Genomic DNA, 16329 nt, shown 5'->3' on the forward strand with positions numbered 1-16329 from the left:
AGTATTTTTCTTGTTATATTTCTGGCATATGGGGAGAGAGAGATAGTGGCGCCAAATTTGTGTTGTTCTGCTAAATTTCTGACTTCATTTTAGTTGCCTCAATTTTACTTACATTTTATATGATATGGTTTATTGTTGATCACAGAAGAATAAAATGTTTAATAGCCAGGAAAGCTACAGGAGAACTCCCATGAGAATTCTTAGTACATAAACCATTGTGCTATAAAGGTTTTAGACTAAAGGAACATGATCAATGGTTTGTCTCCCTCCATTTCCAGAATTGTGTTTTGTTGATTGATCTAGGGAGTATGATGAAACAAGCAGGGATAAACGCTTTCCTGAACTTTGACACAATGCATGTGTACAAGTATGCGACTGTGATGACTTCACAATAAAAGGAATTAATATCTACATAAATAGATGAGCAAGATTGTTTGCTTTGTGTGTTTTTCTATATAAATGGGAGGGTGGCCCTTTCTCTAAGATTAGAAAGATGGAATATATAGGATTCATATAAGATATATGAGTGTTTTGTGAATTCTTCCTTCCAGTAACAGCTTAGAGACCAATGAAAGCTCATACCAATGACAAACTTAATTGGTCTCTAAGGAGCTACTGTAAGGCATTTTTTTATTTTCTTTCATCTACATCAGACTAACACGGCTACCTACTTGTGAATTCTTGTTTCCACGTGGAAAAGTTTGGCTTCTTTTTTCAGATTTCATATGGTTCATTTGAAACGGCCATGAATGATCACATCAAATTTGCTTCCTTTTATCGCATGGTCCCCAATGAAGATCTTCAGTACAGGGGAATTATCCAGTTACTTCTGCATTTTGGATGGAAATGGGTTGGGCTCATCACTCCAGCTAATGAAGCTGGAGAACAATTCTTGCAGACCATTGAACCAATGCTGTTCCAGAATGGAATCTGTTCAGCATTCACAGAAAGAACAGAATACTATCTGCAGTTCACCGGGAACGTGCTTGATATGGTGGATCTATCAAACACTATCTCACAAACTTTCATGAAAAGCAAAGCAAATGCAGTTGTTATATATGGAGAAAGTACAGCTATTATATGCCTTATATATACTATTATGGCAAGGAATATGATTCAGCTAATATTTCATCAATCTGTGAGGGAAAAACCTGAAGGAAAAGTATGGATTACAGCAGCTCAGATAGATTTCATATCAAATGTTGTAAGAAAACTTATGGACCTTGATATACAAATGCTCCAAGGTGCTATCTCCATTACGATTCACTCCAAGGAGATCCAAGACTTCTCAGACTTTCTGCAGGGTGTAAAGCCTTCTGGACAAGATGCAGATGGTTTTATCAGTGATTTCTGGGAACAATCCTTTGCTTGTTCACTTTCAAACGACACTGCAATGGCAGACACTATGGGTACATGTACTGGAGAGGAGTTGCTGGAGAGCCTCCCTGCACCGTTTTTTGAAATGAGCATGACCGGCCACAGCTACAGTATCTATAATGCTGTCTATGCTCTGGCACAAGCTTTACATATTAGGTGCTCATCTGAAGCCATCTGCAAAAGAATAAATGGTGGAGACAGACTCTTTCCTCAGAATGTAGAGCCTTGGCAGGTAGGGTTTCCTGTTACAAAATTTTCACTTTATAACCTGCTCAGTTTTGCGCACCCCAAAATCCATATTGTATAAGTAAATAAGTACAACAATAAACCTTAATATATCAAATTAAACATTAACTAATTTTATTGTGATCCCTTCCAACACTACAATTATATGATCCTATGATTCTGGAAAGTATTTGCCTGAATTTGACCTGCCTGACTTCCTTCAATGTAAAGATTCTTTTTAAGTGGCAGGCTGCCTTTCTTATAGCAGAACATGAATTCTAGGGACATTTTGTAAGTATCTTCAAGAAAGCCCCTCTCAGTTCTTATGTCCTGTGTGACACGCTGTAGTCAAGAGCTGATTCCCTCCACTTTTGTTGGATATGTGATGGCTTGTGGAAGAGTCCAGTACATCTAGAGGCGTGGCAAAGGTTGTAGCCAGTCTGCCCTTGTTTGCTGTGGGAGCCCCTTCACATGTCCACTTAGAACATATTCCCTTTAGAGGTGAGGACTTTCATATAAGGGAACAATTGCACACTGCTCTACTGTGTATCCTAAATAGTCCCTATTACCCAGGAACTTATACTCACACAAGACAACTCAAAAAGAGGTTTGTTGGTTAGAAGATATATTGACTAAATGCACAGTAACTAATACAGAGCAACATATAGCTACACACATACAGAAATCATGGATGCCCTGAACTAATAAATTCAAGCTCCAAACTTGAGGACTATAGCTAAATGTTTCCATGTTGCATTAGTATAATATCTTGAGAACATAAGCTCCTGGCCCTTTTCTTGCCCATCATCTCAAATCCCTTCTATAGCTTGAATTGTATTAAAGACTGCTCTGAAACCAGCAGGTCTACAGCCTTTAAGTGCATATCTCATGACTATTGAGTTTACACTGATTCATGATTTCCCTGCTGAAATTTGGGTCCCCTCCATTGGGAACTGAAGTGATGAACTCCTGGAGGAAAAGAACTTATATTCTGCCCGGAAATCTATTAAATTATCTTAGACTATTACAACACTTCATAGACCTTTTGATTCTCTTTCCACCTAGCTGCACTCATTCCTGCAGAGGATCTCATTCAACAACAGTGCTGGGGATGAAATTACATTCAATGAACATGGAGAATTAGTAGGTGGATTTGATATTACAAACCTGGTCACTTTCCCAAATAATTCCTATGTCAGGGTTAAAGTCGGAAGGCTGGATCCTCAGGCCCCTCCTGGAAAAGAGCTCACCATGAATGGGGACAGAATCCAATGGCACAGAGTCTTCACTCAGGTAAGGAAATCACTGAAAAGCAAATTACAGTGACTTATCAGCACCTGCTATCACAGCTGTAAAAACTAGGTCAGGATATGCACCCTGGCTTTTAAAGTGGTACACATCAAGTGAAACAATAATGAACCCTAACATTTAAAGAAACTTTTCAACGGGCATGTCTAGTTTTGCCACTTGAGATGAAAAGGGAATTGCTGCCCATTACTAATAAGACTGCTACTAATAATTCTTATAGTAAATATAAAATGAACCATTCCTTCAAAAAGAGCAAAATGCCAAAAAAGACATGTCAAACTAAGAAGGATCAATGGCTATGAGAGTGTCATCCAACATGCTTGTTTCTTCTGTATCATTGTGAATAAACACTGGAATTTTAGAGTTTTTCTCTTGCCACTTGAGACTCTAGTGTTGATTGATGATAGAAGCAGGGGTGTATGCAAGAGTTTTTCAAGTTGGGCCCTGCTATGGGCCCAGACCCAGGAGGAGCCCCTGCAAAATGATGCCTTGCTTGGAATGGCTTGGAGCATGGCTACCCATCCATGTACTCCAGGGGCTGCTGGGCAAGGCATGCAGGCTCCTCTGATTGGCTCGGTGGAGGAATCCAGGTGCTTGTCATAGTCCTGGGCTGCCAGCCATGGCAGAGCTCAGAGGATGGAGAAGCAAACCAACCAGCCAAACCTCAGGGGGGGGGTACTTGCCTGGAGGCAGAGTCAATATACACCCTCCACTCCAGTCCTGTCGTAAGGTAAGGAGTATCTCAGTTCATGTAGTCAGACAATCTGGGGGTCAAGAAAGCCAAGGGTCAAAGGTCACAAGAAACAAGAAGCAGCAAGGACTGGTCAGGAATGACAAAAGTTGTTTTCTGCAACTGACTGAGGATGGAAACCCTGCTTTGGAAAGCTGGAGCCAGCAGGTTCTCATCAGGAGCAAGAAGGCTGATCAGCAGCAGGTGGAGTCCCTTCACCTTCTCCTCCTTCAGGCTGCTCCTCACAGGAGAAGCCGACTCCTGACCCAAGACACCACTGGCATTGGCCATCAGAGGAGCTGTGCAGTTCCACATCCCTAGTTAGCGGGTGGCAGTGTTGTGTCAGTAGAGCGCCAAGCTTAGTTTGGAGGGAAGAAAAGAGAGGCTGGTGGATGGAGATGCAAGAGATAGAAGGTGGGCAGGTAGTATGTAAAGCGAGGGCGGAAGACTGGCAGGCTGGCAGACCAAGGAAGGCAGGAGGAAAGCAGAGCAGGCCCAACCCTGATTGCCAAGGGGGAGCACAAAAGGTGATGAAAAGCAAAGTTTTAGAAGTTCCTGTTCCATGGTCTCTTCCGACTTTGGTAACACTGGTATCTCCTTGCCAATGGTGCAAGGGATGGTGGGGATGCCAAAATAGCACCTTGCCAAGGGCACAAGGGAGCCTTGGAACACCTCTACATAGAAGGCATCAATATCCTCACAAGCAGATCTCAGTTTTACTAGAACTAAAAGTGGCAATATGATTGCTCCTTCTTTGAGGATATATATTGTAAAGAAAAAGAACACTAGGTAAAGTTCAACAGCAGTTGACTTGTAAAGAAGAAATCTTCAGTACTTCTGCCCAGAAAGAAATTATAACAAGCAGCTGAGAGAGACGGGTAATTTGTGGAGAGAAAGGAGTGATTGTCGTAATGCAGAAAATGGACTTGAGAAAGAAATGACCCCAATGAACAAAGAAGAAATGCAAGATTAGCAAACACAAATATGGGAAGAAGAGGAAAAAGACGAAGGATACAATGTTCCCCAAATGAGAGATGTGGAACAGGACTTTGGTTGGTTACAAGGAGGCCTCAAAAAAGAAACAGTGTATACTGCTGGACTCCTAGTGAGAGAGGGAGTCCAGGGTCTGTACTGGAAACTGGATAGAAAAGGGGGGGGGATGAAGTCGGTCTGTGACATGATAATGCAAAGGACTGGCTTCGATCCACAGAATTAAAGAACAACGCAAAGACAGTGGAAGTAGGTTGCGCAACAGGCGTAGTATTGAAGAGACGACAGAAGATGTGGAAGCAAATTTGGTGGGCTTGGTGGGAAAGGGTGGGAATGGGGTGATTTATAAAGGGATATTGTAATGGGTGGACTTAAACAGTCTGAAACTGGTTTGACACTAGGAATTCACTGAAATGTCTGGGAAATTTGGCTCCGGCAAAAGGCGGGGATGGATTTAAATATTGATAGTTAAGAAAGGTTTTGAATTATGGTGCTGGAGGAAACTCTTGAGAGTCCCATGGACTGCTAGAAGATCAAACCTATCCATTCTTAAGGAAATCAGCCCTGAGTGCTCCCTGGAAGGACAGATCGTGAAGCTGAGGCTCCAGTACTTTGGCCACCTCATGAGAAGAGAAAACTCCCTGGAAAAGACCCTGATGTTGGGAAAGATTGAGGGCACTAGGAGAAGGGGACGACAGAGGACAAGATGGTTGGACAGTGTTCTCGAAGCTACGAACATGAGTTTGACCAAACTGCGGGAGGCAGTGGAAGACAGGAGTGCCTGGCGTGCTATGGTCCATGGGGTCACGAAGAGTCGGACACGACTAAACGACTAAACAACAACAACAGTTAAGAAAGGAGAATAGAATTTTAAGATTTGAATTATAATTACATTTCTGGTAAAAATATTAAGCTAAGGGAAGAAATATAAGATAAAATAATGGAAAAGTGGAAAGGATTAGATTTGGATAGTGGAGAGATATATTGAGTGTACAGATCCTACACTTTTGGCCCTCTTATTTACTGATAGATCACCTGATGTTAGATGAATCCCTGAAACATTTTCTTAATCTTAACCTCTTCATCTCTCTTTGGACAGGTGCCACCCCTTTCCTTATGTAATGCCAACTGCCTTCCTGGTTATGAGAAGAAAAAGAAGGAGGGCAAGAAGTTTTGTTGTTATGATTGTGATCCATGCCCTCGTGGGATGTTCTCAAATGAGAAGGGTGAGAGATGCCATATTAGCATATAAAAGGCATTTTAGTAAATCCTGGGCAAATCAGCAGTGGGATTTGCTCCGACTGGTCTCAATTTATATTGTGTATTAACAATAGTAGAATAATTTCCCTTCAGTCTCAGTAAAAGGTGACCCTATAAATTAATTAACTTAACATTCAAGAGTGAATACCATGAGGAAGCAAGTTTAATCTATAATTAACCATCGCTGTATCTACGTACCGTGTTTCTCACATTATAAAACATCCCTACAAAATAAGGCATGGCAGGATTTTTCTGAGGTGGCAAAATATAAGGCATACCTCGAAAATAAGCCATACCGCAGGTCTGTGGCAAAGAAGAGGAAAAGGAAGGGGGCTGCTCGGAACCGGATGCTGCTGCTGCGTTAACCCCCGGGACCCGGCTGCAGCCTTTGCGCGCGGTGCGCGAAGCCCCGGGTCCCGGCAGGACCCTCAGCGCACAGTGCGCGAAGCCCCGGGACCCGGCTACAGCCTTTGTGCGCGGCGCGCGAAGCCCCGGGACCCGGCTGCAGCCTTTGTGCGCGGCGCGCGAAGCCCCGGGACCCGGCTGCAGCCTTTGTGCGCGGCGCGCGAAGCCCCGGGACCCGGCTGCAGCCTTTGTGCGCGGCGCGCGAAGCCCCGGGACCCGGCTGCAGCCTTTGTGCGCGGCGCGCGAAGCCCCGGGACCCGGCTGCAGCCTTTGCGCGCGCCGCGCGAAGCCCCGGGACCCGGCTGCAGCCTTTGCGCGCGCCGCGCGAAGCCCCGACACCCGGATGCAGCCTTTGCGCGCACCGCGCGAAGCCCCGACACCCGGATGCAGCCTTTGCGCGCGCTGCGCGAAGCCCCGACACCCGGATGCAGCCTTTCCACGCGCCGCGCGAAGCCCCCGCTTGCAGACAGGCAAGCGCACGAACGAACGAGGGAGGTGAGGAAATGGCCAGGAGAGGTTTCCCACCCACCCCTCCTCCTCCCTCGGCCTTCACATATGGTAGCTGGGCAGCCAGTCACCGGCTCTAACTAAGGTATGGACTTTTTACCTCAGGCGGGGAAATGGGGTGGGGGTCGGTTGGCGGCGAGGGAGGGGCGGAAGGAATCTGAGGGGTTGCATTCTGACGCGCATCTTGCCCCCGCCGCACAAAGCGGGTTGAGTATGTGCGCCCGGCTGAGGTGCAGGCATGGGGGGGGGGAGAGAGCAGCAAACGTTTCCTCAGGCGATCCGAAATAGCAGGGTGACTCCCTTGCCTGCCTGCCTGACTCAATCAACTCAGCAAAACCACCTCCGCTCCCCAGCTCACTGCCCGGTGTGGGAGCGAGAGGACACACACTCGCAACAGGACACACAAAACACGATAGCGGGGGGAGCTACTGCACTACCCATGTACTGTAATAAAAATAAGACATCCCTTGAAAATAAGCCATGGTGGGTTTTTTTGAGGAAAAAATAAATATAAGACATGTCTTATAATATGAGAAACACGGTACATTGATATTCTAAACATTACTGCATATAATATTCTCTAATGTATAATGCAGTTTCCCATTGCCAGTGGTTCACTGCTATACTGCCACATTTACTAACACATTTTAACGATATAAACCATGAGTGTAGCTCCTCCTGGTCTGTTTTGATGCAACACGACATAAAATTGTATATGCATTCTGTCCTGGAAGACACTAAAGGTTTGGAGAAGGGAGGATGGAATAGGGAAGTTTGGAGAAGGGAGGGTGGTCTTTTCTGTAAGAACAGGGGACTTCTTCTTCATCAAGACATTTTATTGGTTTTACACATTATAATTATGCATTTTATTTTTATTAACCACTACTGTAGCTCCACCCTAAGTCTGTTTTGTTTCAACAAGACATAAAATTAGTACATGATAAGGGGAATTTTTAAAAAAAACCTCAAGCATATTTTGGATTGTTTCAAATTGCCATGCCACCTTTTTCCAGGGTTGGAAACCTGTGCCAGATGTCCTCCTGATCAATATCCAAATGAAGAGCAGAATCAGTGTGTTCCCAAGAAACCTAACGTCCTAGGCTTTGGTGAAACTTTGGCCATTGTTTCAACTTTCTCCGTGCTTTTATTCTCTCTGATCACAGCTATGGTACTTGGCATTTTCATTAAGCACCGGAACACTGCCATCGTCAAAGCCAATAACAGAAGCCTCACTTACATTCTCCTCATCTCCCTCCTCTTGTGTTTCCTTTGCTCTTTGATGTTCATTGGAATGCCTAATAAGGCAACCTGCCTACTTCGACAAACAGCTTTTGGCATTGTCTTCTCTGTGGCCCTCTCCAGCATCTTGGCCAAGACTATTTCAGTGGTTTTGGCATTCATGGCTACAAAGCCAGGATCCAGGATCAGGAGATGGGTAGGCAAAAAATTGGCTTATTCCATTGTCCTTTCCTGCTCTGTGATTCAAGTAGGAATCTGTGTCTTCTGGCTGGCAACCTCTCCCCCATTCCCAGATGTGGACATGCACTCAATGAGTGAAGAAATTATATTCTTATGTAATGAAGGGTCAGTCCTCATGTTCTATTGTGTTTTGGGCTACATGGGCTTCCTGGCCACTGTCAGCTTGACTGTGGCCTTCTTAGCCAGGAAGTTGCCTGACAGCTTCAATGAAGCCAAGTTCATCACCTTCAGCATGCTGGTCTTCTGCAGTGTTTGGTTCTCCTTTATTCCCACATACTTGAGCACCAGAGGAAAATACATGGTGGCTGTGGAGATCTTCTCCATCTTGGCTTCCAGTGCTGGGCTGCTGGGTTGCATCTTTTCCCCTAAATGCTACATTATTGTGGTGAGACCTGAGCTGAATAACAGAGAGCAGCTGATACGGAGAAAGATGTAAATAACAGTATTGTTTGTCATTTCTGTAATTAGATTTTGTAGACTCTTTCGAATGGTAATTTTACTGTGGTTTTTCGAGAAAGGAGGTTACCTGAAATGATCAAAATGACAGCAGAGATTGTCTTATCATTTATGTTTTTGATATCCTGCATAGTTGCATATGCGCTCCATCTGGTACGCATGCTAAGACCGTACCTGCCCGCGGACTGTCTCGCCAGAGTGGTGCATGCTCTAGTTATCTCTCGCTTGGACTACTGCATTGCTCTCTACATGGGGCTACCTTTGAAGGTAACCCGGAAACTACAACTAACCCAGAATGTGGCAGCTAGCCTGGTGACTGGGAGCGGCCACCGAGATCACATAACACCGGTCCTGAAAGACCTACATTGGCTCCCAGTACGTTTCCGAGCACAATTCAATCTCTTCTGTCATTTATACTTTGCTCCGTATCAGCTTGTCTCTATTATTCCCAGTACGGGAATCCCAGTATGTTTCCAAGCACAATTCAAAGTGTTGGTGCTGACCTTTAAAGCCCTAAACGGCCTTGGTCCAGTATACCTGAAGGAGTGTCTCCTCCCCCATCATTCTGCCTGGACACTGAGGTCCAGCGCCGAGGGCCTTCTGGCGGTTCCCTTGCTATGAGAAGCCATGTTACAGGGAACCAGGCAGAGGGCCTTCTCGGTAGTGGCACCCACCCTGTGGAATGCCCTCCCACCAGAGGTCAAAGCGAATAACAATTACCAGACCTTTAGAAGGCATCTCAAGGCAGCCCTGTTTAGGGAAGCTTTTAATGTTTGATGGGTTTCTGTATTTTAATATTTTGTTGGAAGCCACCCGGAGTGGCTGGGGGAATGCGGCCAGATGGGCGGGGTATTATTATTATTATTATTATTATTATTATTATTATTATTATTATTAATAAATGAACTGGGATTAGGTGTATGAAATGATGACTATGGATGATATCCAAGAAATTTGAATGCCTACAAAACCCCTGACTTCTTTTCTCTGCATCCGAAGGGATGCTCCCTATCTTCCCAAGAGGCCCTGAACCTCTTCTGAGGAGATGATGGAGTGTAGAGAGAAGAGAAGGAACACAAGAACTTGAGAAGCTATCTTATCCTGAGTCCTTTTATCCAGCAGGGCTGAGCACCACATTTGACCTTGACCCCAAACCAAATTCTGCCTATGTTGGGTGAGCTGGGCATCTATTAAGTTCATATGTGACCACCATGAATTGGAGGAGGTTGGATCTGAGATACTTTGTCTTCACTGTATGCCTAACGGCCCTAGCAACCAAACTGAGCCATTTCAGTTAATTCAAAAATAAATGGGATCCAGGCAATAAAGATACTCACTGGCTCTGTGGGTTAAACCACAGAGTCTAGGGCTTGCTGATCAGAAGGTCAGTGGTTCGAATCCCTGCAATGGGGTGAGCTTCCATTGCTCGGTCCCAACTCCTGCCCACCTAGCAGTTTGAAAGCACATCAAAGTGCAAGTAGATAAGTAGGGACTGCTCCAGTGGGAAGGTAAAAGGTGTTTCTGTGCGCTGCTCTGGTTCGCCAGAAGCAGCTTTGTCATGCTGGCAACATGACCTGGAAGCTGTCTGCAGGCAAACGCCGGCTCCCTCGGCCTATAGAGCGAGATGAGCGCCGCAACCCCAGAGTCAGACACGACTGGACCTGATGATCAGGGGCCCCTTTACCTTTAAGCATGAAGAACAAGGTAAGAATCCAGTAGTAATGGCCAAAGATTGCTTGCCCACTACCACTCTCAAGATTCAGTTTCCATTTTGTGTCATCACACCTCAAGGAAGCCAATCAAGAACTGACTCTATGTTAATTACCAACCCAACCATTCCCCTACATATACTGATTGTTTTAAGAAATGAATGGAAAGTGACAATTTAATGGTGGCAGTAGTTCTATTAAATCATGGATAATGTTTTGTGTGATTCATGTTGAAGCCCCTACATTTATGTATGAATTCATTTACATTGTTCATAATATGTTGAAGCAGAACATTTAAAACTGCTCCAAACTGGAAATCACATGGGCACTCCATTAGAAATTCTACACACAAAAAGACACCTCTAATCAGTTTTAGAGTTCCAAGGATAAACTTGGAATTCTACACTTCTGGAATCTCATACCTCAATTGACATGGAGCTGTGAAGGGAGACATGAAGTGACTCACATTGCCATACATAGACACTGCTCCAGACTCAGAGGACTCTAATACTTGAAATACCCCTGACAGATAAAAATCACTCTAGAGCCTGAGCCTTATTCTATACCCCACTCTTATTTGCACCAGGGGTAGTCAATGTGTGGCCCTCCAGATGCTGCTGAATGACAGACCCCAGCAGCTTACAACAGACCATTATTATCAAGGATGATGGAAGCTGTAGCCCAAAAACATCTGGATGGCATAACAGTGCCTATCACTGCCTTACACTGATGCCCCCCCCCGACAGTCTTCTGAATTAATGCTTCCTACCAGAGTAAGAGAGAGATGTCTTAAACCAGTAGTTTTCAACCAGTGTGCCGTGGCATCCTGGGGTGCCTTGAATGGTGGTCAGGGGTGCCGCGGACAACACTGGCCACTGTCCCTCTTTGCTTCCCTCTCTCCTCTGATGCCTTATTGTAACTCAGCCTCTCATAGGCTTGTACAGCCTTGGCTAAAAGCTCCCCGGGTGAATGGTGCTTCGGGGCCTGGCCAGGGGGTGCTTCCAAGGTCCCTGTGGGGCAGTGTTAGGAGGTACCTCTCTTTGGGGTAAGAGGGCAGCTCAGAGACCAGGGTGGCAGCAGCAGCTGCCCAGAGGACTCCCAAGGAGAGGGGAGAGGAGCTGAGGGAACACTCCACAAAACAGGTGTTTGAAAGGGAGGCTGCCAGCTCTGCAGGCAAGGGGTGACATAAGTGGGCTCTTGAGCCCCACAGCGGTGCCACAGAAAGAATGTATTTAGCCAAGGGAGCCATGGACTCAAAAAGGCTGAAAATCTGTGTTTGTCAGGCTGTCATGACAAGCCCTTCCCTCTGTGCTTCAACGTTGTAATCAGAAACAGGCACAGCTTGACAGTAATCAGCTTTATTGCTCAGTGACCAAGGAGATATCACACTGCACTTCCATCAGCTAAACAAGTCAGTTGCAGAAGCTAAATTCCTGCCCCTTTCATCTTCTATTTATACCTCCATTCTTAATTGTTGCAGCCTTTTCTCGACTCTTTGTTCCTGCGCTAAGAATGGGGAAGGGGAAGGAGATGAATCAGTTTTGTATGGCAAAGCAGAAGACACACACCCTACTCCTTCTCTATCAGCACCTGCGGCTACCTCAAGCCTCTCCCTTTCACCTTCACTCTCCGCTGATGATTCTTCTATGTCCCTGAACCAGTCTGAACCTGGTTCAAAGTCTCCATCCACCTCAGGTCCCTCCTGTGCCACTGGCTGCCACTACTCTTCCTCGTCCAGTAGTCCATGACACTGTCTTAGGTGTCCTAAGCATGTCACTCTGCTTCAAACAGTAGATATGTGTTCTTTCAAAAGTATCGGGACTGTATTTTCCAGGGTCTCTATATCCTGATATGGTTTGGACCCTTTCCATCACTGTTTCCAAGATCCAGCAACTGGAATCAATGTTACATAGGTCAGAGAGTGTCAGGGCCAATAGCAGTAAGAAATTAGACAAATGGTGATGGCTCACCTCTAAACACATTTTGATAGAGGATTTGTTAGGGAAAAGATGGGTGCCTGCCTACAGGTGGAGTGTTTTTCTTTTCCATGGTTTGTTTGTAGTTCTGGATGTCCTGCATTAGCAAGCAGATAGGACCAGATGACCTTGGAGGTCTCTTCCTAACCTTTGATTCTGTGATGTGACAGATATGTTTACTTTGGCCGTTCTCCTACTGGTGATGCAACATAGAGTCCAAAAACATTGCACAAATGGTTATCTCCACTGTAATTATTAAAATTATGGTAATCAATTCACATGGAAAAGCTCCAGAAAGCAGAATGGAAAATGAGAAATAAATAATAAAATATGAAATGATTAAAAGCACCCTGGTGTTCCATAGACAGCTATGGTAAGGGAGGAGAGGTGAGGCCAGCTTTTTCTTCCGTGTTTCTCTGAAAATAAGACTCCGTCTTATATTTATTTTTCCTCAAAAAAACACACTATGGCTTATTTCCAGGGGATGTCTTATATTTTTCCTCCTCCTGCTGCCACGGCCGGTATTGCTGCTGTGCCTATCACTATGTCTTATTTTCGGGGTATGGCTTATATTCCTTGAAAGCTTAAAAATCCTGCTATGGCTTATTTTATGACTACGTCTTAAAATAGGAGAAACAGGGTTTTCATTGTATTGGTTAGATTTCCAATCATAGCATTCATAGCATTTTCTGGCGGTGCTGAAGTTAATGAGGAAGTGGATATCTGCCTCTTTACAGTAAGTACAGAATTGGCAGAATCAGCTGTCACGAAATACATCCTATTCAAGTCACGCTGGTGATAGTAACAATATTGTGGTGAAGCAAAGGAGAGTCCATGTGTAGAAGGATACTTGTGATGAGGACGTCACTGCTGCTGCTGCTTCTCCTGCTGCTTCCCAATATGGTGCCCAAAGTGCATACTGTGGTTTGCAGTGGAAATAATCCTGTCCATATTCCACATGAGTGGTTTGAACAAGGTGACCTTATCATTGGTGGGATAGTGTCCCATATCCTTTACATATTCCCCAGCATTTCCTTCCATGAACACCCATCTCAGGTCTTTATTAACAACCCATTGTAAGTAAATAGCTCTTAAGATCATTTCATTTATTCTTTCTACATTCATATCTGATTAAAATGCTCTTGGTTTTCTTTGAAGATTAAATCCAATAGTCAGATTTTATAAGACTATTTCATTTACGGTTCAGAGCAATACTTAGAAAGCGGGAAAACACCAAAACCTGCTCCAAGATACATGGTATCTCTCCATCCTCCAATGAAGCATAGATCACTCATTAGACCTCCCCAGTCACAGGGGCGGCGATGGGGTTCTCTGAGAAGTGGCCACGCATTGGGTGCAGAGCCATGCAAGTGCTGTCTCAAACCCTGTTAAGCAAGGCACTGGGCTTTGGGAAAGAGGTATGGGCTCTGACAAGGTGCTAGAGTTCTCCTTCCTCCTTCCCAAAGCCTAGATTAGCACTTTCCCAGCTTTGGGAACCAGGTGGGGATCTCTAGGACACTATCCAAACCTTGGGTTTCCTTCCATAAACCAGGCAAGGGGTCAATTGGGCAGCTTCTTTTCTTCAAGTGCCTTGACTACATCCGCTGGACACAATAATTTAGACTGTTGTACCAAAGATGGAATTCCAGAGGGTGCACTGCATAGCATTTGACTGTCTTTAATCAGGTAAAGGTAAAGGTAAAGGGACCCCTGACAATTAAGTCCAGTTGCGAATGACTCTGCGGTTGTGGCTCTCATCTTGCTTTACAGGCCAAGGGAGCCGGTGTTTGTCTGTTTCCACAGACAGTTTTTCCAGGTCATGTGGCCAACATGACTAAGCTGCTTCTGGTGAAGCCAGAGCAAAGCACGGAAACACCGTTCACATTCCCAACGGAGCGGTACCTATTTATCTACTTGCACTGCATGCTTTCGAACAGCTAGGTTAGCAGGAGCAGGTTACCAAACAATGGGAGTTCACCCCATCGCAGGGCCTCAAACCACTGACCATTCAATCAGGAAGTCCAAGTGGCACAGAGGTTTAAACCACAGCATCACTCCCACTTGCTTTCTAGCCATGATCCTCCTGCCCACAGTAATTTAGCATGGCAGACTTGCATTGGGAACATCTGGGTTCAATTCTCCATTTTCTTGGCCAACTACAACCTAGGAGCTTTCATGAGTATGCAAGGAGAGAGGGGAGAGCTGTGAAACCCAGCTAGAGATGCTTTAGTGGAGGGTGGTATAAAATTGAAGTCATGTATAAAGCACATTGAAAACAACCAGGGATAAGCTTTAAAGGTACTTACTAATAATTGAATCAGTGTCATTCTACAATCATCACTCCCAGATCGTCACTGGGCATTATTCATATTCAAAATGGCAGCCTCCAATTCCTTTATCTTCATTTCATACCAGTTTGTCTTGCTAGGGAGAACAAGTGACAAAGCACTGTAGTAATGATTTCAATAACTGTTTCTAGTAATAAAAAGCAACAAGGTTAAAAAACCTGAAGCTTAGTAAGTGAAGAACTCTTCTCAATCTATGTTTTCAGACAAATAAAAAACCTAACTTGGATCGAGAAGACATCTAAACATTAACTCTAAAAGCACAAAGCAATTTCAATATTTACAAGAAGATTTAACAGAGGTAGTTGAATCTCTCACATCTAGATGTTATGCACTGTTTTATTCCCCATAAAATAGTAACACACTATTTTTGTAGGGTGATGAGAAAGTTCTACCAACACATCCTCGCCTTGGTGTTTGCTGTTGATGAGATCAATGAGAATCCCAAGATCTTGCCCAATGCTACTCTTGGATTCCACATCTATGATAGCTATTTTGATTCAAGGATGACCTACCGAACTACTCTGGATCTCCTCTTTAAATCCCATCACTTTGTCCCCAACTACATATGTGGCATTCAGAGAAAAGTAGTAGGAGTCATTGGGGGACTTAGCTCTGACACCTCCTCATCCATGGCAGACGTCTTAGGTCTCTACAAGATTCCACAGGTACAATATACTGGAGGTTTCAAAAAATAGGTATTTCATGCTGTAGTTCACTCTACACTCCTACGAGGAAGCTGTTGATTCAAGTCGAAGAACGGACATGGTTGCAATATATTGTTATATTTAAAGGGGTTAGTATGTGCATAAACCAACTATTATGAGAGTGCATTTGGGGAGAGAGAGATAGTGGCGCCAATTTTGTGTTGTTCTGCTAAATTTCTGACTTCATTTTAGTTGCCTCAATTTTAAATGAGTATTTTACTTACATTTTATAGGATATGGTTTATTGTTGATCACAGAAGAATAAAATGTTTAATATTCAGGAAATCTACAGGAGAACTCCCATGAGAGTTCTTAGTACATAAACCATTGTGCTATAAAGGTTATAGAATAAAGGAACATGATCAATGGTTTGTCTCCCTCCATTTCCAGAATTGTGTTTTGTTGATTGATCTAGGGACTATGTTGAAACAAGCAGGGATAAACACTCTCCTGAACTTTGACACAATCCATGTGTACAAGTATGCGACTGTGATGACTTCACAATAAAAGGAATTAATATCTACATAAATAGATGAGCAAGATTGTTTGTTTTGTGTGTTTTTCTATATAAATGGGAGGGTGGCCCTTTCTCTAAGATTAGAAAGATGGAATATATAGGATTTATATAAGATATATGAGTGTTTTTTGAATTCTTCCTTCCAGTAGCAGCTTAGAGACCAATGAAAGCTTAGTTGGTCTCTAAGGAGCTACTGGAAGGCATTTTTGTATTTTCTTTCATCTACATCAGACCAACACGGCTACCTACTTGTGAATTCTTGTTTCCATGTGGAAAAGTTTGGCTTCTTTTTTTCAGATTTCATATGGTTCATTTGAACCGGTCATCAAATTTGCTTC

At 44.1% G+C, this 16329-nt stretch overlaps 1 protein-coding gene across 1 annotated transcript; it reads left to right on the forward strand.

Annotated features, from left to right (window-relative positions):
- The first annotated feature begins 781 nt into the window (after positions 1 to 781).
- On the forward strand, positions 782 to 15981 carry LOC148684055 (vomeronasal type-2 receptor 26-like). Its single transcript, XM_088654793.1, has 6 exons — positions 782 to 1609; positions 2668 to 2895; positions 5730 to 5856; positions 7816 to 8713; positions 15144 to 15435; positions 15865 to 15981. Exons 1-6 carry the CDS (start codon positions 782 to 784, stop codon positions 15979 to 15981), a joined length of 2490 nt encoding a protein of 829 aa, XP_088510919.1.
- The last annotated feature ends 348 nt before the right edge of the window (positions 15982 to 16329 follow it).

Source organism: Zootoca vivipara, chromosome 12, assembly GCF_965207765.1.
Source record: "Zootoca vivipara chromosome 12, rZooViv2.hap1.1, whole genome shotgun sequence".
Taxonomy (NCBI): Eukaryota; Metazoa; Chordata; class Lepidosauria; order Squamata; family Lacertidae; genus Zootoca; species Zootoca vivipara.

Coding starts and splice junctions, on each gene's coding strand:
- LOC148684055 (XM_088654793.1), top strand. CDS start 782: ATGGTCCCCAATGAAGATCTTCAGTACAGGGGAATTATCCAGTTACTT. Junction 2,896..5,729: donor GGCACAGAGTCTTCACTCAG/GTAAGGAAATCA, acceptor CTCTTTGGACAG/GTGCCACCCCTTTCCTTATG. Junction 15,436..15,864: donor GTCTCTACAAGATTCCACAG/GTACAATATACT, acceptor CTCCATTTCCAG/AATTGTGTTTTGTTGATTGA.